Source organism: Electrophorus electricus, chromosome 7 (genome assembly GCF_013358815.1).
Source record: "Electrophorus electricus isolate fEleEle1 chromosome 7, fEleEle1.pri, whole genome shotgun sequence".
In the NCBI taxonomy this organism is placed as follows: domain Eukaryota; kingdom Metazoa; phylum Chordata; class Actinopteri; order Gymnotiformes; family Gymnotidae; genus Electrophorus; species Electrophorus electricus.
Window position 1 is genome coordinate 4,146,851 of NC_049541.1, and position 22,698 is coordinate 4,169,548.

Sequence of the window (22,698 nt, forward strand, 5' to 3'; positions counted from 1 at the left end):
GTAAATATACATGTAAATAAGACAGAGGAAGAGAGTCTGTACATTACTAGAAAGAACATCTTGTGAAAGACAAAAGAGAAAATAAAAAAAATTGGTTTGAAAAATTAATGTCATGTCTTTAAGCTTACTCATTCATACTGGCACATGAAGTTCACAGGAAACTGGCTAATTCAGCAGACAGGACAACTTCCTGGAATTAGTCTGTGACTTTGTGATCAACAGATCAGCAGTACAGACTGATGAGTCAGACTGTAATCATCCACAAGAATGAGAAACAGGGTGTGGTGTGGAACCCACTCTGGGCACAGTGTAGAACCTGAACTTACAAGATCTGCTTAGGAGGAAAGCCTTGTGCCATCATAAATCCTTGATACAATCATAACTCATAATCATAAGCGGTACAATGACCTAATGAAAAGGATTAAAACCTTAAATAACTTTTGAAATGAAAGTAACCATATGAATGATGAAAGTGAAAAGGCAGACAAGTAGTTTATGTGCATTCTTTGGGAATTTACTACATATTAAAATGATTACTATTATTTCATAATAATACATTTCAAATGTTACTGACGCAAGAACGACGAGGTGCAGAAGAGCACTGTGGTATTTTCAGCCGTTTTGGTTGGCTAATAAATTGGCTGTTTTTTGTTACTGAGTAAAACAAAACAAAAAAAAAAAAAACAAAACCCAGTACCTAAAAAGGAATACAACACTGACCCCATCTGGTAATACCAAGAATTACCGCAAACTCCATTTGACATGGATAACTGGTCTGGTTCACATGCACTGAATATCAGGATTATTTATTGGGCTTTTTAAAATTTTACACTTAACAAAGGTCTGTTGTAACCATATTGCAGGAATGTTCTCAATTGATTAAAAACAATGCGGTATTAAATGTTATCGATATAACGAACACAACACCCGCTTACGTTGAAACGAGCGTCTTGGGTTGTTATTGTATTTCAAAGACATCGCAGTATTAGCCTTAACTGTCTTCTGATTTAATACAGTGCTGTATTATGATATACAACATTTACTAACGTTACAATGGGGTATTTTTTTTCTCTTACGCAATAAAAAGCCCTGATGCTTGAGACAACGAGTTTTAAAAAATCTACCAGACGATGGCGCAAAATGACCGACCTTTTTAGAGGCAACTCATCTTACGTAATAAACACATATTTTTAGCGCAAGCCTAAAGAAACAGAAAGGACTGAAATGATGTTCATTTTTAAAATCTTTTTAAAATCTTTTCAAGTCGATGCATGGTGCGTTGGTCTCGATATTAATATTCGGAGGCCCCAAATGCTTCTTAAATATGTGAATCTTTCGTTTATCTATGGGATTTCATGTGCAAGCGCCTCTCAATTACGTATTCTGTAAATAATTAGAATGTGCCCTTGGGAAATTGACAGTAGTATATACACACACACACACAGACACAGACACATATATATATATGTGTCTGTGTCTGTGTGTGTGTGTGTGTGTGTGTGTGTGTGTGTGTGTATATATATATATATATATATATATATATATATATCAGACGCTCTTACAAAAGTGCTTTGTCATTTACTCATAGAATACATACTAGTACAGTAGGTTAGAGTTCAAGATATCAATGAACTAGAATACTGTAGAATACAGGGATCAATGCTGATACCTAGAGGTACAAAACACACAAACTGTATAACAGACAACAATAAGTGCAATAAACAATACCCTACAATAAGTAGTAAAATATAGGTCTTATTGTTATTCTTCTTATTATAAGTTATACTGTCGACAGCAATTAACAAAAATTAACCACTTCAAGAATGTAGTCTAACAATAAATAAAATTTATATAAGTATTAGATTTGTGCGTCTACACATGAAATATATTTATCGGAAAACGTGTGATCGATGAAAAAACAAACAAAAAAAGGTTGTACAGATCATACAGGCCTATATCAGATTAGAAGAAGGGGTTGCATTGGAAATACCGCAGTTTGCCAGTGCATATTTGGATTAAACAGAAATAAGTGGTCCTCCATTCAGTCCATCCATCTTTCTGAATCAGCCTGCTTCGACAGTGGACAATGGTGCATGCCATCATCTGACAGAGTCTGGTTACGTAGCTCACTCTGACGCACATCGCGAGTCGTGCTGGGCCGTTTCTGCGCGAGGAATCCCACCGCTCGCGCCACCTTCCCAGATCACGTGGTGTTTTCCACACCGGCCAGTAGGTGTGTCCTAAAGCACCGAGTTTCATTCATAACTACGTCTCGCTTTGGGATGGAAATCAAACCGCTCTGTGAAGGACCGTGCTAGTGGCGCGAGCTGTAACCTGCTCCTACATGGACCGCAATAATCACAAATAGGTGAGTGACTCGTGCACGTGATTGCCTTGCTTTTGTTTTGCTTAGAAATCCATTTAGTCGCCATCTGTTGCCTGTATTTAAAGGTTGGTGAAACGGATTTCTCTACATTTTGTTTATAGAAGGCTGCGCCAAATGCAAAACGGCAAGTAATTTATGCATTCGCAAAATCGGTGTTGGACGCGAGTGACGCGAGCGCTGAAATCCAAAACGCAATGTTCACTTGCCGGGGTGTTCAGTGATGCTGCGATATGGCTCACGTGAGATGTCATTTCTAATTCGGTCCTGATGTTGGCAACCGCAGCCACGTTCTATAGCCTGTACATGACCTGTGCATAACCAGCGTGCTACAATGCTGAACCCGTTATGACAGTGCATGTGACAGTGGGACCTCACTTTGTCTCCGGCTACGCGGCAGTGTCGGGGTTCCTGGGCGCTGGATCGTCGAGAATCCCTTGCCTTTTGCGCCCTTTGCAAGCGTCTCTCTCTCTCGACCGCTATGGCGGGTTCGGGGGATGCGCAGGCAATTCTCCGCGCGTGGAACGTCGTCTCTCATCCTGCCGTGACGTCGCGAAACGGGCTCCGATGAAGCAACGAGTCCACTAATGACGTGCAAGCCTGCTGATGCTTCGGTGGGGTTGAACAGAAGCCGTCGCCTCCACAGAGCTACGCGCTTGCCAGATGCTCCTGGATAGTTCCGGCTGACTGCACGAGCATGCTCCGAATTAACCAAGAGACCCAGGAGCGAAGATTTATTATAAGAGGCAAACAAAGGGTTGTTTTTGGTTGTTTTGTTGGATTTTTTTTTTTTGTATACGAACGCTCAGCGAACGGCTTTCAAATCATTTTTACGATTCAAGAAAAGCCACAGGATTTAAAAATGGTAAAAGTGTCCCCTGGCAAACACTGGTTGGACGCATCATCCAAACGAGCAATTATTGACCTTATGTGGGTGCTGTAACAAACTTTACAACTACACTGTTTTAATCAGTAGCCTGATGTCTCTTTTCAAAAATGGGAAGGTTTTGGTCTACGCCGAAACCACAACAAATGACAGACAAGTTTGTAGGTGGAGATGAAGTGATGTAAAACACCTAGTTTAGTCTCCTCCATGCCCCCAGTGACATAATCACACCCCTCACGGCGTCTCCTCCCACCTGAGCGAGAGCCAAAGGCCAGTTTCGGCCCAGAATAATACACGTGGTAATTCACTCCTTTTATCTGCTTTTACAATGCCTCAGGTCCTCGGAAATAGCAAAAAAACAACAACCAAACCCCCCCCCACCAAACCTGTGTAGGTTGGTTGGCATTTGCACGTGTATGTGTGTGTGTGTGTGTATTGGTTGGGGGGATATTCTGAAGGTGCTTTACAGAGCTGTTGATTTATTTTATTTATTTTTTTGCTAATGAAGCCACAGGAAGCAGGAACAAGCGAGACATGATCTAGCTCTGCTGTACTGTTCGTTCTGTACTGTTCTCTGCTGTACTGTTCTGCGCTGAACTGTTCTGTACTGTTCTGCGCTGTACTGTTTTGTGCTGTACTGTTCTCACAGCAGCACTGGCCTAAATGTATGCACAGGTGCAATGGCAGAAACATGTTAATGCCTGTTAATGGCCTGGGCTGTAAATAAACTGCACCTGTGAAGTGTATTCGTGTGCAGTGGTGTTATGGCTGGCCCGTAACGTCTGTGAGATGTTACCAGACAGTCAAAGGCATGTTTAGCTTGAGTCGCAAGCTGTTTTCAGGGGCATCTGAAAGAGAGGAAAAGTGTTTGTTTTTTTTGTCAATGGCATGCAAGGTCCAATGACAAATACGTGTACAGACACACACACACACACACACACACACACACACACACACACACACACACACACACACACACACACAGGTGAAAAACATTCCACTGCTTTAACACAATCACCCAAATGACTATTTACATTCTGGATGTGAGGTTTAGCCAGAGCTGAAGAAGGCCTGGCTCTCGCCCTTTAGCAGTAAGGCTTCCTCCTATAGGCTGTTCTGTGTGGCTCTCACCCTTTAGCAGTAAGGCTTCCTCCTATAGGCTGTTCTGTGTGGCTCTCACCCTTTAGCAGTAAGGCTTCCTCCTATAGGCTGTTCTGTGTGGCTCTCACCCTTTAGCAGTAAGGCTTCCTCCTATAGGCTGTTCTGTGTGGCTCTCACCCTTTAGCAGTAAGGCTTCCTCCTATATGCTGTTCTGTGTGGCTCTCACCCTTTAGCAGTAAGGCTTCCTCCTATAGGCTGTTCTGTGTGGCTCTCACCCTTTAGCAGTAAGGCTTCCTCCTATAGGCTGTTCTGTGTGGCTCTCACCCTTTAGCAGTAAGGCTTCCTCCTATAGGCTGTTCTGTGTGGCTCTCACCCTTTAGCAGTAAGGCTTCCTCCTATAGGCTGTTCTGTGTGGCTCTCACCCTTTAGCAGTAAGGCTTCCTCCTATAGGCTGTTCTGTGTGGCTCTCACCCTTTAGCAGTATGGCTTCCTCCTATATGCTGTTCTGTGTGGCTCTCACCCTTTAGCAGTAAGGCTTCCTCCTATAGGCTGTTCTGTGTGGCTCTCACCCTTTAGCAGTAAGGCTTCCTCCTATAGGCTGGCCTGTGTGGGTGCTCGCTGTGTTATATAACCTGCACCGACGCACAGCGTCTGCCAGAATGAATGGGTGATGTGTTGGGAAGTGATGAACTGTCTTCTTTAGGCGGAGTTCTCTGCCACTAAGAGGCTAAACCCCAGACTGCCTCTGGACTGATCTGCTTTGTTGTAGATGACCGGCAGGAGCTTAGAATTGCTCAGTGTTGTCATATAGCCATGGACTGATATTTCAAATGGGGATCGATCTTATCTAACAAGATTTGAAGAGATTTCATAGCACTTAAGATTGATCAGTGCATAGAGGGGAAGTATTAGCAATGTCTGCCTGGTATTGTATGACATTCTTTAAGTTTAAACAAAGGCTGCTAGTACACACTACATGAAGCAGTAAAGGCGAAAAACAAAAACAACTGAGTTCTTAAATTACTTGGCTGTCAGGTTGCCACTGTGTGGCTTCTTACTTTTAGTGTTTCCTCACTAAAGGTTTTAACAGTGAAACCAGTGAACCAGTAACAGTGCTATTATGAGGGATTTCAGAGCACTGCAGTCAGTTCAGTGGCTTATCTGAGGGAGAAAAAGGGATAGATAGATAGATAGATAGATAGATAGATAGATAGATAGATAGATAGATAGATAGATAGATAGATAGATAGATAGATAGATAGATAGATAGATAGATATAGGGACAGTGGGAGGCAAGAGGAGTGAGGAGCGATAAGAGGATGAGAAGAAAAGAGAGCTAGAACTAAAAGGAGGCACATACCAATAGCGCGAGGGGGTATCAGAGAGGGGAGAGAGAATGCGAGGGGCGAGAGTGTGTTTGCGTGTTTCAGTTCAGAGATGAGAGAAGGAGAGAGGAGTTTCATCAGGACGGCTGAGGGTGAGGTGCTCTTGTTGCACAGAGCTTTGTCTTCCTCCCCAGCAAAGACAGTTAAATGAGGTTGTGCAGAGACAAATTCTCACCGGGCGTGATCAGCTCCACCGAGATGAACCCTGTGGTGACGATTTCATCACGTGCGCGTTTGTAAGCAGCCATGATTAATCTGTGCAGCACAATGCCAGCACTCTGGTGTGGAGGCTTCTGCTGTTAGCGAGGCTTGCTGTGTGCAAGTGGTGTTTACGCATGTGCGTGCGTACGCGTGCGTGATGATGCTTCATGCTGTGTGCTATCACAAATACAGACCATTATAGCAGGGTTACAGTCCAGTGTGTTGCACCAGACTGTGCTGTGTGAACATAGAAAACACACACACACACACACATACAGTACTAATGAGAGATCTAGATAGTCCTCTCTTAAAATGCACCTTGCACTGCACGTTATGTTGAAGATAAGGACATTAGTATAATATATAATATTATATAGTATAATATTATTTACAATAAGACAGCAATCATTAGCTTTTTATACTCTTTCCATAAGTACCTACTCTTACTATCTTTTTTGAGGATTGTCCTTAAACAATGTCTGCACCCATTTATATTTACGGCATTTAGCTGACACTTTTATTCAAAGCGACTTACAAATATGAGGGTTAAGGGTCTTGCTCAGGGGCCCAACAGTGACAGCTTGACAGTGGTGGGGCTTGAACCAGCAACCTTCCAATTACAAGTCAAGTACCTTCACCACTGAACTACCAAAATACAACCAGCAAAAATGTTGAAATGCAGCATTTTTCATGATTATATTGTATTATATTTTTATGATTATATCATAAAGACTTTTCTAGTCCCCATAAATACTGTAAACCAGATCACGCGCGCACACGCATTCACACACATACACACGTGCACACATACTTATGAACGATATGAAATCACCTCCTAACTCTCTGATAGGAAGCCGAGGGGTAGTGACTGGCCCTCAAGGTCTTCTTGGGTCTCCTTGAGGAATGTTTTGTCTTACCGCTGTCTGACTGTCCAACTTCATCCTTTCTCTTTCCCTTCCTCAGTCTCCCTCTCATTCCTTTACTTTGTCAGTCTCTCTCCCGTTCCCTTCCTCAGTCTCCCTCTCATTCCTTTACTTTGTCAGTCTCTCTCCCGTTCCCTTCCTCAGTCTCCCTCTCATTCCTTTACTTTGTCAGTCTCTCTCCTGTTCCCTTCCTCAGTCTCCCTCTCATTCCTTTACTTTGTCAGTCTCTCTCCCGTTCCCTTCCTCAGTCTCCCTCTCATTCCTTTACTTTGTCAGTCTCTCTCCTGTTCCCTTCCTCAGTCTCCCTCTCCTTCCTTTACTTTGTCAGTCTCTCTCCCGTTCCCTTCCTCAGTCTCCCTCTCATTCCTTTACTTTGTCAGTCTCTCTCCCGTTCCCTTCCTCAGTCTCCCTCTCATTCCTTTACTTTGTCAGTCTCTCTCCCGTTCCCTTCCTCAGTCTCCCTCTCATTCCTTTACTTTGTCAGTCTCTCTCCCGTTCCCTTCCTCAGTCACTCTCTCATTCCTTGCCATCGCTGTGCCATCCACAGTCCATTCTGCCAACATTTTGGTAGTTCTTCCACCTTTTAGCATCCGTCTTGGGTGGGACCGCCGAGGGAAGAACGCGTGAGCCAGATCCCTGGCACGGTGCGGGTCATGGTTTAGCCGAGTCAGCTTGGAAGGCTGGGGGGCATTTTGAGGTCGGGCGGTCGCCAAGTGAATGAAGTGCAGCCGTCTGTCTGATATCCATATCTCCTTTCCAGGAAGTGCAGAAGACCCCGGTTGGGACCATGAGCGATGAGCTGCCTCGGTTGACCAGCCTCATGGAGAATACCACAGTGAGTACTCCGGGTTCCGCTCCAGGGCAAAAGACGGAGGAGACAAGAGACCTCTGGACGTCGAACTTTCACGCACGGTTTCAGCGCAGCACTGGCGTAAGATACCGGCCTCTAATCTCCAGACACTCCTGAAGGCCTCGATTAGCTGTATCCCGCGTGCTAGATCAGGACCGGAGCTGAGCTCCGCAGGGCTCCGGACCTCTAGGCAGTGCTGGCTCGGTGGGCCAAAAGACTCCATGTGTTATGTTTGTCTGTAAGCAACTCCCTGCAGCCAGGATCGTCCTACCCCCCCCCAACCCCGCCCCCTGCTCCCCGCCCTAATCGGCCCAGTTCTCTGCTCTCAGGGTCTTCCGATGCTACACGGAGGCGCTGCATTACTCCCAGGCAGTGCAGCGAGAGAGTGCTGGAAAATGGCCTGGAAGAATTCCACGCCCTCCATCTGCTGCCGTCTCCCCCGTCATTCTTCCATCGTACACGCCAAAGGGGGCGTCTGCACTTCCAGTCGAAGCTGCCGTCTAGGTCCACGAGACTAGCGCACATTTTTATTTTAGCCATGCTCTCAAATGTCTAACTAGGGAATAGGGGCCTTTGGGGTGCTGTACAAGTGGGTCAGGAGCTGCAGAAGAACCAGACTGGACTGGCCCATGGTCACAGAAGACCGCAAAGAGCATCGCTCATATAGGGAGGTCTCACCTAGAGTGTGAGGTGAAGGGCAGAAGCTGTTGGCCAAATCCAGACACAATCCTTCATGCTGGATCCACGCTTGATAATCCATGCGGAATCTGTGCTAGGTCCATGGGTCAGCAACTCGCAATCATCACCCCTCCCTGATGTTCTAATATACAGACTTAATTCAGGTTGAAGGTTAAAACGTGACAAGTATCGTTATCACCAGCAAAAACATCACGGCACGTTGTTTTTGGAAAGCTAGCCCTGCCCCTGCTGCTGGGGAGGTACTCCACTTCTCACATGTGAGGTTTAGATCGATCATATCGTGATTTCTGCCCAGGTTGTGTTAGTAGAGCAAAGCAGAGTACATCACAGTCTTCTAACGCAGAACCAGTAAGAGAACCAGTAAGTCCAGTAAGAGAGTGCGACCTGTGTGTCGCCATGTGGAGAAACACACAAGTGCTTGTTTGTTGTCATACCCGTGCAACTCTTGGATGCTGGATATATTTCTTGCAGAGCATACGGTTCGTCTGTGTGTTAGCTAGAGGATGTGCTCTGTGTGTGTGTGGGGGGGGACCGTTGCCCGGAGACTATACCATGTGCTTTTGTGGCTGTAGGTGAGTAGAGCTCTTTCGCCTTGGTGCAGAAAGCACGGAAGCTTTGTCCAGAGGAACAGAGGCTAGCCGCAGCACTTTTCACTGACGTGTTTTGTGTAGGTGTTGGAGGAAGGGCCTTGAATGTTTCCATATCAGGAAAAGAAAAAATAACCGCTGTATGAGTCACTGCCACTCACTGGCAGAGTAACAAACACACAACAGCACCTCCCTTTAAGTGTCTCTCTCTCTCTCTCTCTCTCTCTCTCTCTCTCTCTCTCTCTCTCTCTCACACACACACACACACACACACACACGCACACGCACGCGTGCACAGTAAAGCAATCCATCCACTGATTACATGTGGGATAAAGCATGTATATAAAGATCCAGACTTAGCAATATATGACAGTGTCCTTTGTAAATCTGGGGACATTAGATGAGAAATCATGTGGAAATCTGACCACTGCACTGCACATTTTCTGTTCAGTTTGAGTACCATCACACGAGACAGCTTTGGGTCGTGTACTCACCCTGTGCTCCAGTGTCTCCCCGCTGCCACTGAATTGAGCCCTGGGTGCGCGCGCGCACACACACACAAACACACACGCGCACACGCACACACACACGCGCACACACACTCGCACACGCACTTGCACACGTGCACACACACGCGCACACACATACACACACGCACGCACGCGCACACACGCACGCACGCACACGCACACACGCACACACACGCACACACACACACACACACACATGCACATCCCTGAGAAGATTAAAAGGGAATGAGCCCAGGACACTGATGTTCCTAGCCCTGCTCTGTGGCATCACTGGTAATGGCCTCTTCCCAGTGAAAGCCCTTTAGCCCACAGCTCCTTTTAGCAGATGCTGCCGTCATTTCCCATTTAAACGAGCTCCGAAATTGAATTTTAGGATCTCATTGCCATTCTGATTACGGACCAGAGGCTCAGACTTCTGAGCCAGAACTTAGTAATTGACCATCTTGCGCAATGTTAATTGTACGTTTTAGTGCTGTCAAGATGTTAGCCTTTATACCCTCTAACTACATGTTCAAGTAACTAACAAATGTAATGTAAAGAAATTGATTATTTGATTATTGGTGTTTCTTCTCCCTGCCATTTTTATTCAATGGTAAATTAAATCCCCTTTGCTTTACAGCTTCTGCACAGCTACCAGTAGCTTTGCGTTGGAGAGGGTGTGTGCGCCAGAAAAATGAAAGTACACTGAGGTCAAAGTGGAGGTCACGACTGAATCAAGGCATAGAGGATACTTCTCTTGAACCATACCGCATGGTTTTAAAAACAATTAAAGCGTGTTTTACCTGCTACTGACGCTCTTTGTACCGTTATGCTTCAAAAGTGCCTTATTCACAGATATGTTGTGCGTTTTTAACTCCGTCACTCCTAAACCGAACGTGGCCGGGCAACACGGCCATTCTATGCTAGTTTGGTTCTGTCAAAATTCTATTAGGGACTGTTTATCCGACTGCTTGACAGAGAGCTTCAAACAGGGTTTAATTGGTTTAAATAAAGGACTATCGGAGCTTTTACATAAAGTGTTTCTCTTCGGCTTCTTTTGAGAGGCAGCAACCTGGGAACAGTGAGAAATGGCCAATGGAGAGTTGCTCCTAGCTACAGTGAGCCTTGTTGGCACCCAAGATAACAGCTGCTGTCCCCTATTAGCTTAAGGGTACTTCTTAAAGTGAACTTAAAACAACTTAATGCATAATAACATTTACATAACATTTACCAGCATATTTACAAAATCATTAATGCATAATAACATTATTAATGCATAATAACATTTACATAACATTTACCAGCATATTTACAACGAATGAAATATGTAATATTTACAACTACAATTTGTTATAGTAATGTAAATGAAAACAAAAATAAGTAATTGCGTAGTAATATAAAACTGAAGTCAGGGCAGTCTGCTCCCATTAAGACGCAGCTGAGCCCTGAGCCACTGTGTTGGTCTGTGTGCAGACACTGAATTTAAATGCCCCATCATCATTGGTACCGTTAGGGTCAGGCCGCGACCATTCCGAATCCTGACAGTTGAAGTGATCACTATGGATTGCTGTGAAGTGATCTTGCTTCTGTAACGGTTCACACAACCGGCCCCTTGTTGCCTGGTGTTCCGGTACAAACCTTCCATCAGACCGATTTCTTCGCTCCGTGATTTGATGGGGGACCCCCAGCCAGCCACCAGGGCGGCTCCACCAGTGCAGCTCTGTTTTGTGGGCTTGGGGGTTGAGTCCACCTACTTGTCCTTTCTTGCCAGAGCCAACCTCAGATCTCCACGGCTGCCACTCATGTGGCGTGTGACGTGTGTATTGCCTGGTGTCCTTTGCACTCTGAACCAGGGACTTCCCCCCCCCCCCCCCCTCTCTCTCTCTCTCTCTCTCTCTCTCTCTGTCTCTCTCTGTCTCTCTCTCTCTGTCTCTCTCTCTCTCTGTCTCTCTCTGTCTCTCTCTCTCTCTGTCTCTCTCTGTCTCTGTCTCTCTCTGTCTCTCTCTGTCTCTCTCTCTCTGTCTCTCTCTGTCTCTCTCTCTCTCTCTCTCTGTCTCTCTCTGTCTCTCTCTGTCTCTCTCTCTCTCTGTCTCTCTCTGTCTCTCGCTCTCACACACACACACACACACACACAAACACTGTGTACCTGGAATGTGTTTCCCCAGACTGGTATGTGCTGTCACAGGATAAGTGTTGGGTAAACACGCTGATAGACTGCAACTGCATAATGGTCTGTTCTTACAGACAGGACTGTGTGTGTGTGTGTGTATGTGTGTGTGTATGTGTGTGTATGTGTGCGTGCATGTGTGTGTGTGTGTGTGTGTATGCGTGTGTGTGTGTGTGTGTGTGTGTGTGTACGCGTGCGTAGGTGGTGCTGGGACATTTATCATCATTGTGTTTGTGTTCTTTTCATCCTCTGACTTCATTCTGATGCAGCAGTATGAATAATTTTGCAATTCATAACATGAATCCAATCTATACTGACACTAATTTTTTTACAAAATGGGGTTTTCTTCTCTTTCTTTGTGTGTGTGTGTGCGTGCGTGCGTGCGTGTGTGTAGGATGTGCCGGTGGTGTCGGGCAGGCAGGATAACTATGTCCTGCTGGTGATGATGTGTGTGTTCGCTGGCGGAACTCTGCTTCTGCTCACCCTCCTCCTCGTCTTCTGTCACCGCTGCTGTCAGCGCGGACGCCGCTATTCCAGGTGACCTCGCCTCGCTTTCTTCCCCCTGCCCCCTCTCCAGGCCAAAAAAAAAAAAAAAGAGGCAAACATGCATGTTTTTATGTTCTCAGACATCGAGGGGAAAAATCTGTTAACACATTTTGCGTCATCAAAGCGCCCCTTCCCGGGAAACACGCAAAAGTGCTTCACAAATAGCTTCAAAAAAGCATTCATACCTTACAGAACCCACATAACTGACTCATGTAGGTGTCACCAGGTAGGTGTGTTATTGCACTAACCTCAGATGTTCTCTTTGGATGTTCGGCTGCGAGCCGTCTCACCCACGCAGGGAAAATAAAGTGAACTTTCAGTGAAGGTGAACCGACGTTGTTAGATTTTAACCCTCTTAACAGAAGTGGTTTGCCGGACTGAACTACATGTTATGGACCTGCCGTGGTCATGTTGTTCGGGGTGTTCTGAGCAGTGGTTTGGCTCTCACAGGGGTGAACCCAAGATGACGCTGCTTTTATCAGCCAAGGACAACCTGTCTGACCCAGAGAGTGTAATTAGAAGATATTTTAACCAGAGGAATTATGGATTATGAGTTTGCTGTGTAATAAAAAAAGATATGTGGGCTATTTTTTGCATGAAAACTTTTCAACTGTAGTTGATGATTTTGAAAATCATGGTGAACACAACAAATTTCACAGTTTGATAATGCATTGATATTTCAAAGATCCAAATAAGCGCTAGTAAGGCTCACAAGACAACATGTTGTAGCAAAAGTCCACGCTTTAAACCACAAAACCCACCAGCTCCAACACACCAGATATTCAGCATATGTACAATGTTCAATCTAAGCACCTTTAGCATTGTGGTGGGACACTACCCCCATAGTGACCACAGTCTGTGTCTGATTCTCTTTTCAATCTGTGACCCACAAACGTAAAAACCACTTGCCTCTGACGTTCGCGTTCATTCGTGTGTATGACTTCACAGAGCCAGCGATGACCTGGAGAAAACTAACACGACGTATGTGGAGGAGAGCCAGCCTGGAATGGGTAACTACTAAGAACAGCAAAGGGGCTTTATCAAGCATTTGCCCCCATATGGGTGTGTGCGCACGGCCAGGGCGCGTATCTTCGTTTTGGGTCCTGAGTTGATTGATTATGTGCACGTAGAGGTGCTCTCTGCATCCTGGTCATATGACACACAGCGTGGGAAAAATCTGGGCATTTGCTAATGTCTCTCTCATCAGCTCCTTTCTGTTTACTCCAGCAGACATCGCCGTCAGGCTGGACAGCAGCGACGTGCATTCCGCCCCCAGTCGCCACAGCGACGGTGACACGGAGCGCTTTCAGGCGTCGGCGTACACAGGCCGCCGCGTCTCCTTCAACGAGACTGCTATCTACGAGCATAGCAAAAAGAGCCAGGAGAAAGGGCGAAGGTCAGAGGGCGTGGGCGGGGTCAGGCATGGGGGGGGGGGGGGCATGGCTTATATGTGGCTCACTCAGCTGTGCTAAACCAAGGCAGACGTCAAAGTCCCCAGAGATGGAAATGGAGCATTGTAAGATCCTTCTAAATAAATCAAAATAAAACAAACCAAAATATAAACACGGTGTTTATCAGAAACACTCGCCTGACCTATGCCAGCCTGACATGCTTTTATCCCAGTTTTCTGGCATTCCAGACAAACATGCAAACACAGAGAAGCACCTGGTCTATGTATAACAAGCTTGCTGTAAACAAAAAGCAAAACAGAAATCCATAGTTTTGGTGGTGTGAACAAGAAACTGGCAAGGGTTTCTCAGCAACAAAGCCTGAATGACCATGTGTGACTAAGACATGACTAACTACACGTCATGTTTACTTCACTGAGCGGGCTGTTTCTGTTCGTCTGTTATTGTTTTGTTATGATAGCAGTCGTGCTGGCTTACGTGGCCTCTGCCGGGCAGAGCATTTGCATATTCTAAGGTGTTGCGTTGATTCTCCGGTTTTGAATCAGTTCTTCAAGCTTAGCCCTTCATGTTAAGTTCAGAGTCTCCGTTTGAACTGAGCAGCGTCACCAGAACGTGCACCCCCTGCAAAAGCTCAGTGAGGCGGCAGCTGAAGTTGCCCGATAGTCCAAGCAGACGTGTAATGAGGAGGGTGGGGGGGTCGAGTCAAACGCTCCCTGTCCTGCTGGCTCAAACCTAGGTACACTCTCACGGAGGGCGACTTCCACCACCTGAAGAAGGCTCGTCTGACACAGCTGCACATCTCTTCTCCAGCCACGAACATCCTGACCATTATGGAGTGCGACTCCCCAGAGAACAGCGTCATCCTGCGAGAGCAGCTGCAACATAATCCCTCCCTCTCCATATTTCAGGTACCGCGTGAATACAGACTCAGCACACACGCGCACACTTTCTAGTTTCAGACCATAATCATAATAATACATTCTGAAGCCTGTGTGTCCAGTTAATATATGAGTTCTGAAGTAGCATTGCACTCACACTGGATTTTGTCTGCAGACTCCTGAAGAGTTTTTATAAAAATCACTGTTTTCTTGTTTTTTTTGGTTGTTGTTTTGTTTTAGTGCTGGGAGTCTAACACACTATATGGACATCTAGAACAGAGATTCAGGCTCTAGCCTGCTGTTTTGTTACAGGTGTTTGGTTTTTTTTACACATTGTGAAAAAATGTTTGACTGAGCCCCACTGGATTTCGATAAACCATCGCAAAACACACTGAACAACATGAAAGTGGTGTTGATGTTTTCAGCATTTGGTAGATTCTGTTATCCAGAACTAATTAATATCTGTATTCTAGCATATGTGCTTCCCGGGAATTGATCCCATGACCTTGGTGTTGCTAGAATGTTGTGCTACATGGTCTATATCTTTATTTATCCCTGGTGTTCTTTAACGAGTGTATGCGTGAACCCTTGAGTTGGATGTGTGTGCGTGTATGTGCGTAATCAGCAAGCATGTGTGTCTTCGTAGCCTGCCGAGAGTGCTCTGCCCGAGTCCCCGGTGTCCTGGAACAGCCAGAGCCCGAGTGGTGGTCTGCCAGGAGACACGTTGAACTCCGTACTGGATAGCGACTTTGCTATCTGCTCTGCTGAACATGGTTCTGAACCACCTCGATCAAGGACGGTGAGTAACGCACGTGCACACAAACTCACGCATGCACATATACCGGCACATTAAGACATCTATTATTATTTAGCATTCCCTCTTGTTCAGACCAATTTACAAAAGTGCTTTCTTGACTTTGTTGACATGATATGATATGATCTTTAGGTTAGTACAATAGGCCAGAGTCTAAGGATAACAAGCAACTAGAACCCAGACAGTAGTATAATTAGAATATCTGTAGTAGTTAAACACTATGGCCCACAAATGTCCCTTATCCATATGTTAGATTGGTGCTGAGTATAACTCATCATGAATCATAAGCTCTCCAGGGCTTAAATATAGAACTGTGTTCTGAGAAACTACACTACCCACGATCCGCCTTTATCTCAGCGATCTCATCAACTGCTTTTATCATCTCAACAATACAATAAAATGGGAATTATGGGAATTCCTTTTCATTTCATTCCTTTTCACTATTTCCATTTTCTGATTCTCTCTCTCTCTCCCTCTCCTGTCCTTCTCAGATTGAGGCGATGGGAGGTTCTGCTCCAAGGACAGAGACTGATCCTTGCTCCTCCCTGACAGTAGGAGCAGGTGTAGTAGCTGGAGGAGGGGGTGGAGCAGAAGGAGGCTCCACCTCAGGGCAGGGCACCGTGCTGCACTTCCTGTCCCGGCTGAGACGGCACGCCAGTCTAGAGGGAGCCAGCCCTTACTTCACCATCAAGAAGTGGAAGTTCGACAGCAGCCACAGAGCAGCAAGTCTGGACATGAGAGGTGAAGGGGCTAGCGGCACTGGGTCATGCTCCGAAGAGCAGGGTTTTTTTGGTTCCGGTTGACTGAGGTCAGAACATTCTTTACACAAGAGTGATGGCTTTGGATTGTATTTGATGGGAACAAGGGCATTCTTCCAACAGAGCAGTCCTTTTTGGTCACACTCGATGGTGCCAGTTTTTATCTGGCGACTTTCAATTCTCTGCCAGCATTTCCATCTGGAGTACCACTGTAATGCGTAGCAACATTCATAGCTTTACATTTACAGCATTTAACTGATGCTTTGATCCGAAGCAAATTACAATTATGACTGAATACAATTTGAGCAATTGAGGGATAAGGGACTCAGGGGCCCAACAGTGGCAACTTGATTTCAAACACCCATAACTAGGAATTGATTCGATCAGAGAAGTCACTCCAGGCTCAGGTTTTTACACCAGTTATTTCTGGTGGTGATACAAGGTGACATTTGAATTACTATTTGCTTATTCTCGCTTTTCATGTTTGTTGGTTAAATGCTCCATTCAAGCCTGTCAGGAACCATTCAAGTAACGTAATTGTGTAGTTTAGTACCGTGTAATTATGCATTTTTCTTTTGCTGCTCTTAGTTCACCAGTGATTGCTCTAAAGCAGCACATGACATCTACAGGGAAGCCAGCCTTAAGCATTACATAGAGCTCAATGAACAAGCCTTTGGAGACCGATCGATACCCAATCAATAAGTGCGTTGGCAGGGTAGCCCTGCTGCTAACACTGAGCGAAGGCTGACTGTGGGCTGGTGCTGATTGACAGTGAAGGGTCTGCAGACAGATGGTGGAAGATGGAGAGAGCCTGCCTGCTAAACTAATGATGCAGTAATTGCTTTATCCTTCACCTGACGCGAAAGGTCAGCGAGCCTGGGATGTTCATTTCCGCCTAACGAGCTGGAGATCCCATTATATCCTGTTATTACTGTGGCATGCGAGTGCCCCCGACCACGCGTCCCGGACGCGCTGACCTCTGGCACTCCCTGCCTCCTCTACGTGCTTTTGGGTTTTGTTTTTTTTTGCTTTGTTTCTCATTTCGTGTCACTTTCCTTCCAGTGCCTGTTTTTACACGAGTGGAGGAATTAACGCCGTTCCACCTCACATCAGTAAAAAAACGGCTGAAACGTACAGCTTTGTGGGTCTTGTTTTTGCTCTCTCAGGTTCTCCACGAAGGCGAGCCTTTCAGAGGCAGAGGGCAGCGAGCGAGACTCTGGACCAGGGAGAGGAGTTCCAGCTACCTGGAGGAAACGGAGGCAGGGACTTCCTGTTATGCGCCCTGCACCCCCAGCCGCAAGCAGACACCCCCAGACGACTCTCAGCAGGTTCTCTGGAACCACCCACCACAGGCTGTGTGCCACGGGCCCCATTCGCACCCCCACCGCCTCTCAGCAGGTACATACCACTTCCTTTCCTTACTTGTTGCTCTCTCTTGTTCTGTATGCCTTTAGAACGTCCTGTGTCACTATGTTGATAATCATGGTACAATAATTTTGTTATATATTTTTGTGTAGTGAGCATAAGGACCGACTGACACCACCACTATCATCACTTGATCATGTTCTCCTGATGTGTCGAAGACGAGGCTGAACTGTCTATTTGATCTCAACAATTAATTGATCTGTTTTCAGCAAAGTTTATTTTGAGGGTGAGCCTATTCAGTGGGTGAAAGGCTACACACTGCAATAATGCACCAAAAGGTCTGAGCAGACTGGATTCCTGAAAATAAATCGATAGTCATGACGCCTCTTTCCATTTAAAAGGCCACTGTTGGTGGGGCCAACTCATGCTCTATCATAGATGCCTTGTCACAGATAACTCAGCTCCCACTGTAGAATCATTCACTTTAACTTTGGTCTCCCGCAGGCTAGTGGTGAAGGCTAAGAGTCCGACGCAAGCAGCCCACAATTTCCCAGAATCCACTGGGCCTCGGGGAGGGGAAGAGGCAGAGGAGGATGGGGAGCTCACAGAGGGAGCGACCGGAGGAGAAGGCACTAGCACCCAGCGGGGTACAGAGTTTGGCTTGGTAAGCAGACAAGAGAGCCTGGAACAGCCAAGCCTGTACCGGGACATCTGGAGCCTGCGTGCCTCGCTGGAGCAGTACGCCTCCTCAGACCTGAGCAGCAACGACAGGGACTCGACCCGCAGCGACGCTGACAGCATCTGCTCACTAGGGGGAGCCGGCGCCTCCAGAACCGGTGTGCCTAGCTACCAGTCGCAGGACATTGATGATGAAGTGGATGGCGACGGCGAACTGCCGTACGACGACATGAGAAGGGAGTTGGGTGGTAGACGGAATGGCAGGGACAGCGTGGATTCTGAGAAGGGCAGCGACAGTGAGTCGGGGAGTCGGAAGCTTCTGCAAATGGACAGTGGCTACGCCTCTATCGAGGCTCCGTGCAGGGCTCCAGAGGAGCTGAGGCTGTTTGGAAGCTCTTCAGGAAAGACGGCGTCGGAGAAGCGCCGCTTCTTTACGAGCACGGGCCGGAAGGAGACAGTGTGCGAGAGTTTCGAGACTCGCCTGTTCAAAGAGGAGATGGAGGGCGAGGCGTCGGTGAACAGCACTGGCGTGGAATTGGAGGGAACCGGAAACAAGCCCTACGGGGGGCTGCGCACCTCATCCAGAGATGACGAGGAAGCGCAACCACAAGCCAAAGCTCGCTCGGGCTTCCGTCGGCGGGATTACAGCATCGACGAGAAGACGGAGGCGCTGTTTAACGAGTTCCTGCGCCACGATCCCCAGTTTGACCAGCAGGGGTCACCCTCACTACGGCATCGGCACCGCTCGCGGATCCACTTACGCAAGCAGTGGCAGCGCGCCAAGCAGTACAGTGACCCCGGAGCGGCGCGCTACTCACCTTCCCTGGAGAGACAGCGCAGCTACGTGCTGCGGAGGGGAGACAGCGCCAATTACCCGCTGGACACACGCTTCCACAGCACCCTGCCACGGATTGCTAGTGCTGCAGACGAGGAGGCCAGTGAGGGCGGAGCCAGTGAGGGCGGGGCCAGTGAGGTCACCGGCAGTACCACTGATTCACCCAGGGCCCAAGATGCCTGTCCAGGGCCAGAGGATAACACCAACAACAGCAGCAACAACAGCACACCTGCACTTAAGTTGACAGAGGAGGCTCATGCCACCCTGCTCGTTTCTAGCACCCTGAAACACTCTGGGTTCCCGGAAGACCACAGAAGTGCAGAACATCTTATGGAGGCTCACAGAGGGTCACAGATGGTGGTCACAGACACCGTTCCCCTAAAGACAGGTAGCGGGGAATGGTGCATGTTTACAGACGCCGTCATTGAACTTCCAGAAAATGTGCAACGTCACATGGACGAAGACCCTACGGACACCAGACCTTCAGACAAACTGGCAAGCAGTCTGGACGAACGGCTCTACACCAGCCTGAGGAGGACTCGGGGTGGCCAGGAACACGTAGTGGCCGTGACCCACATCTCGCCAGATCTCAACGAGGACTAAGAGCATGTTGAGCAGCGATAGCTCTGACTGGCTGGGGACATGAGTGGATGGCTTCCATCAGGAGGACATCTCAGAGTATGGGAGAGTGGAATCACATGAGCGTGCAAGTCGGAGGTGTAACGGCTGGGCCATTCCACCATAACCTCAGCTTTCCTCAGATAAATAATGCATGTGTGTTATACTGACAGCCCCTCTGTTCCCTTATGCAGGGCTGACTGAGTGGGCTGCAATTTCAAACTAGGGAAATGTAGTAGAAAAAGAACAAAAAGAAAAAAAAAAAAAAGTCAAACATCTGCAGATAACATTGAAAAGGTTATTTAAAATATTTTCTCAAAGAGGTCAAATGTTAGCACACCTTGCAAAGTGCGCTGTGAAATAATGTAAGGTAGATTGATTGGGGAAAATTTTGCAAGTATCTTTGCATTAAGTAATAACCACAGAAGTCACACTGCACTTTTGTTAAGTACTACATTTGGTAAGGAATTGTGTCACACCTTAAACCCTTCTCATAAGAGTTTTTGGATAAGTAAGAAGTTAGTAGTTTCTCAGTGACTCGGTTATGATTGAAAAAAGACAAATTATGAATCACCAAATTCCCCGTTATGAATACTCCTTACCTATCAGACCGATATTCCATCAGTAGTGTTGAAAAAAATCCTTAAACCTCTTTTCTCATCCTTGTCTGGGATTGGAATAATTCTCTGGGTGGATATGGAGCTCGGTGTCTCATAAATCCAGTTTCTTCAGAGAACAGGCCGCTAACGGTGTCTCCGTCGTCATCTGCTTTCGCCTTGGCGATGTAAACGGAGAACAGCCTCGTGTTGGTGTCAGTAGCGCGTTCAGAATGTGGCGGGAAGGAAAGTGACAGCAGCGCTGCACTTCTGATCCAGGGGAGTTGACTCGGCTGGTCCATGTGATTAATTCCCTTGTTCTCATTTTTCGTCTCCTTGTCTGTATGATAGGGAAACCATGCCGTGATCCATACCGGGAGGTAACCGTATCCGAAACATTTGAAGGATCTGAACAAGTCAAAGTCACTTTTCGATTTTATATCTTAATGTTATTTATTGATTGTTTTGGTCATCATTTCTGTATTGATTGATGTGATTTCATTTTTCAGATGTGTAAAATGTTGTTTTTTGGGGTTTTTTGGTCATATGTTCTATGAAAAGCACTACCAGGAGCCAGCACACCACAGCTGAGTGAATGGGCATGTAACTCAGTGGCCCTGAGGGATGGAACACTGTGATATTGATTGTCTGAGTCAAGTTAAATCATCAAACGCCATCCATTTTAGGGTTCACATAAAATCGTAAATATGGCACATTTAGTAAGAACCAAAACTGCTTATAAAGGTCACACGAAATCCTTTTTTCAGATACTGCCTGTCAGCAGCACTGCCAACATGCCCAGTCCTTCATCCGTTGCCAGGCAGTGTAGAACGCCATCCGTATTACTGACTCAACTGGATACAGAAACAAAAAAAGCTTCCATTTATGATGCATCTATTTTTGTTGGTTTTCCAGACCAAATGTTTTCTGACCAGTATCGAAGTGCCACTTGTGTTGTTGTGCAATCCTTGTGCACCATAGTATGGCAGAGGTAGCCATATGTCCACTACAAGGGAGGACTGAATTTGCTGTTTATAACAAACACCTGAATATGTCGAGTACATTTCAGACAAGTTCATAGACTGAGCACGAGTCCTTGTGGATGTACACGCGCCAGTCACTGATTGATAACCTCCCCAGATCTCGTTAGCCTCTTGGAGCTTTTTTGATCTCAGATTACACATTGATGAATGCAGGGATGTATGGCCTTAAACAGCAGAATGCCAGAGATGTGTCTTTTACTGTGTAACTCTTAAATAATGCAGTGGTAGCAATTTCAATCATTAAGTGGGCCTAAAATTACACCAATTATGTAATAATTCATAAGGTGCTCACAAGCTCACAAGATTAGGCCTACACCGTTCATCCCAATGAGACGTGGAGTTTAAAAAGATTTGAATTTCTGCTACATAATCAGTGAGCAAAAGCGCAGCATCCTAGCCAGAAATCAGATGTGTGTGAAAGGCGTCACCGTCGAGATGGCTAAAGCGGCTAACGCTGTGCCAACGGAAATAAATATGGAAAGCCGACTTCTGACCACTTTGGCTTTCCATAAATAAAACAACGTGACTGCTGTACGCAGCTCTCACTAGTGAAAAGCCCTCCATGGCGGACAGCGCAGCTTCTCGGCCAGAGAAAGGACCCCGCTTTTGCCGAGCGAACACATGCGACTCGAGCCCCTTGCATTTCGGCTTTTGATTTCCTAATTTCTCATTCTGAGCAGAAACCCAAAGGCGGAGGTTAAATTCATTTGCGGCGGCCTACTACCTTACAGGTGCGACCACGCCAAACGTGATCTTAGAGCCTTTAGGACAGTAAGGGTTTATGATGTTCAAGATTTGTTACAGATGCGTTTTGTTGTAATCATATTGTGGTGTTCATTGACAATCATTCAACTGCTACTTTACCATTTAGTACAGCTTCCTATAACTGTCATCCCATGCCAGGATTTTCGGATATTTGAAGCAATAGTCTACCATTTCTGTCATTAATGTACGCCTCTGCGTTTCTTCCATCTAATGGGATGGGACATTTGCACATCGTGTCTGTACTAACGTTGATTTAAACTCTGTAAACCTGAGTTTACAGCTGTGGCTGATGTGTGCAGCCACTGGCCGACTGATTTCACTGCGCTGCGCACTTCTGCATGTGAAGAGAAATAACGACGTGGAAATGTCGCTTCCCCGCGGCTCCGGTGCTATTCATAGCATTCGAGTCAAAATGAGTGATTAAGCTTTGGTACTTCACTGTTCAGCGGTTAGTTTTGAATCCGATGTCTCCAGTCTAAATGCCCTCGCTGTCTTGTATGTAAAGCTGGCATGTCACTTTATAAAACTGGGCTTTTTCCAAGGACAAAACGACCCAAATGATGTACATTTTTACTGATTTTTTTTTGCCAACCAAATTAAAAAAAAAAAGAAGTAGTATGTGAGAGCCTAACACTCTTCTTTCTTTCTTTCAAAATTCTTTTTTTTTTTAAAGATTATTCAGTGATGCACCTGCAGCTGATG

The 22,698-nt window shown here is 46.3% G+C and overlaps 1 protein-coding gene across 2 annotated transcripts; it reads left to right on the plus strand.

Moving 5' to 3' along the window:
• The first annotated feature begins 1,834 nt into the window (after positions 1-1,834).
• Positions 1,835-22,582, plus strand: LOC113582867 (voltage-dependent calcium channel beta subunit-associated regulatory protein). 2 transcript variants are annotated; one of them, XM_035527780.1, is made up of 10 exons: positions 1,835-2,368; positions 7,640-7,714; positions 12,086-12,228; positions 13,186-13,247; positions 13,465-13,633; positions 14,383-14,554; positions 15,171-15,323; positions 15,830-16,079; positions 17,263-17,494; positions 17,966-22,582. In XM_035527780.1, the coding sequence occupies exons 2-10, from the start codon at positions 7,667-7,669 to the stop codon at positions 19,575-19,577; spliced, it is 2,841 nt and encodes a 946-aa protein (XP_035383673.1). In that variant the 5' UTR covers positions 1,835-2,368; positions 7,640-7,666; the 3' UTR covers positions 19,578-22,582. The 2 variants fall into 2 exon arrangements, with proteins under 2 accessions (XP_035383673.1, XP_026874686.2); XM_027018885.2 differs by having other exon boundaries at positions 13,468-13,633.
• Positions 22,583-22,698: the final 116 nt, after the last annotated feature.

Bases quoted from the DNA above. Each gene is read 5' to 3' on its own strand.
- LOC113582867 (XM_035527780.1), top strand. From the start codon at position 7,667: ATGAGCGATGAGCTGCCTCGGTTGACCAGCCTCATGGAGAATACCACA. The intron at 13,248-13,464 runs GTAACTACTAAG...TGTTTACTCCAG, and splicing joins GGAGAGCCAGCCTGGAATGG to CAGACATCGCCGTCAGGCTG. The intron at 17,495-17,965 runs GTACATACCACT...GGTCTCCCGCAG, and splicing joins CCCCCACCGCCTCTCAGCAG to GCTAGTGGTGAAGGCTAAGA.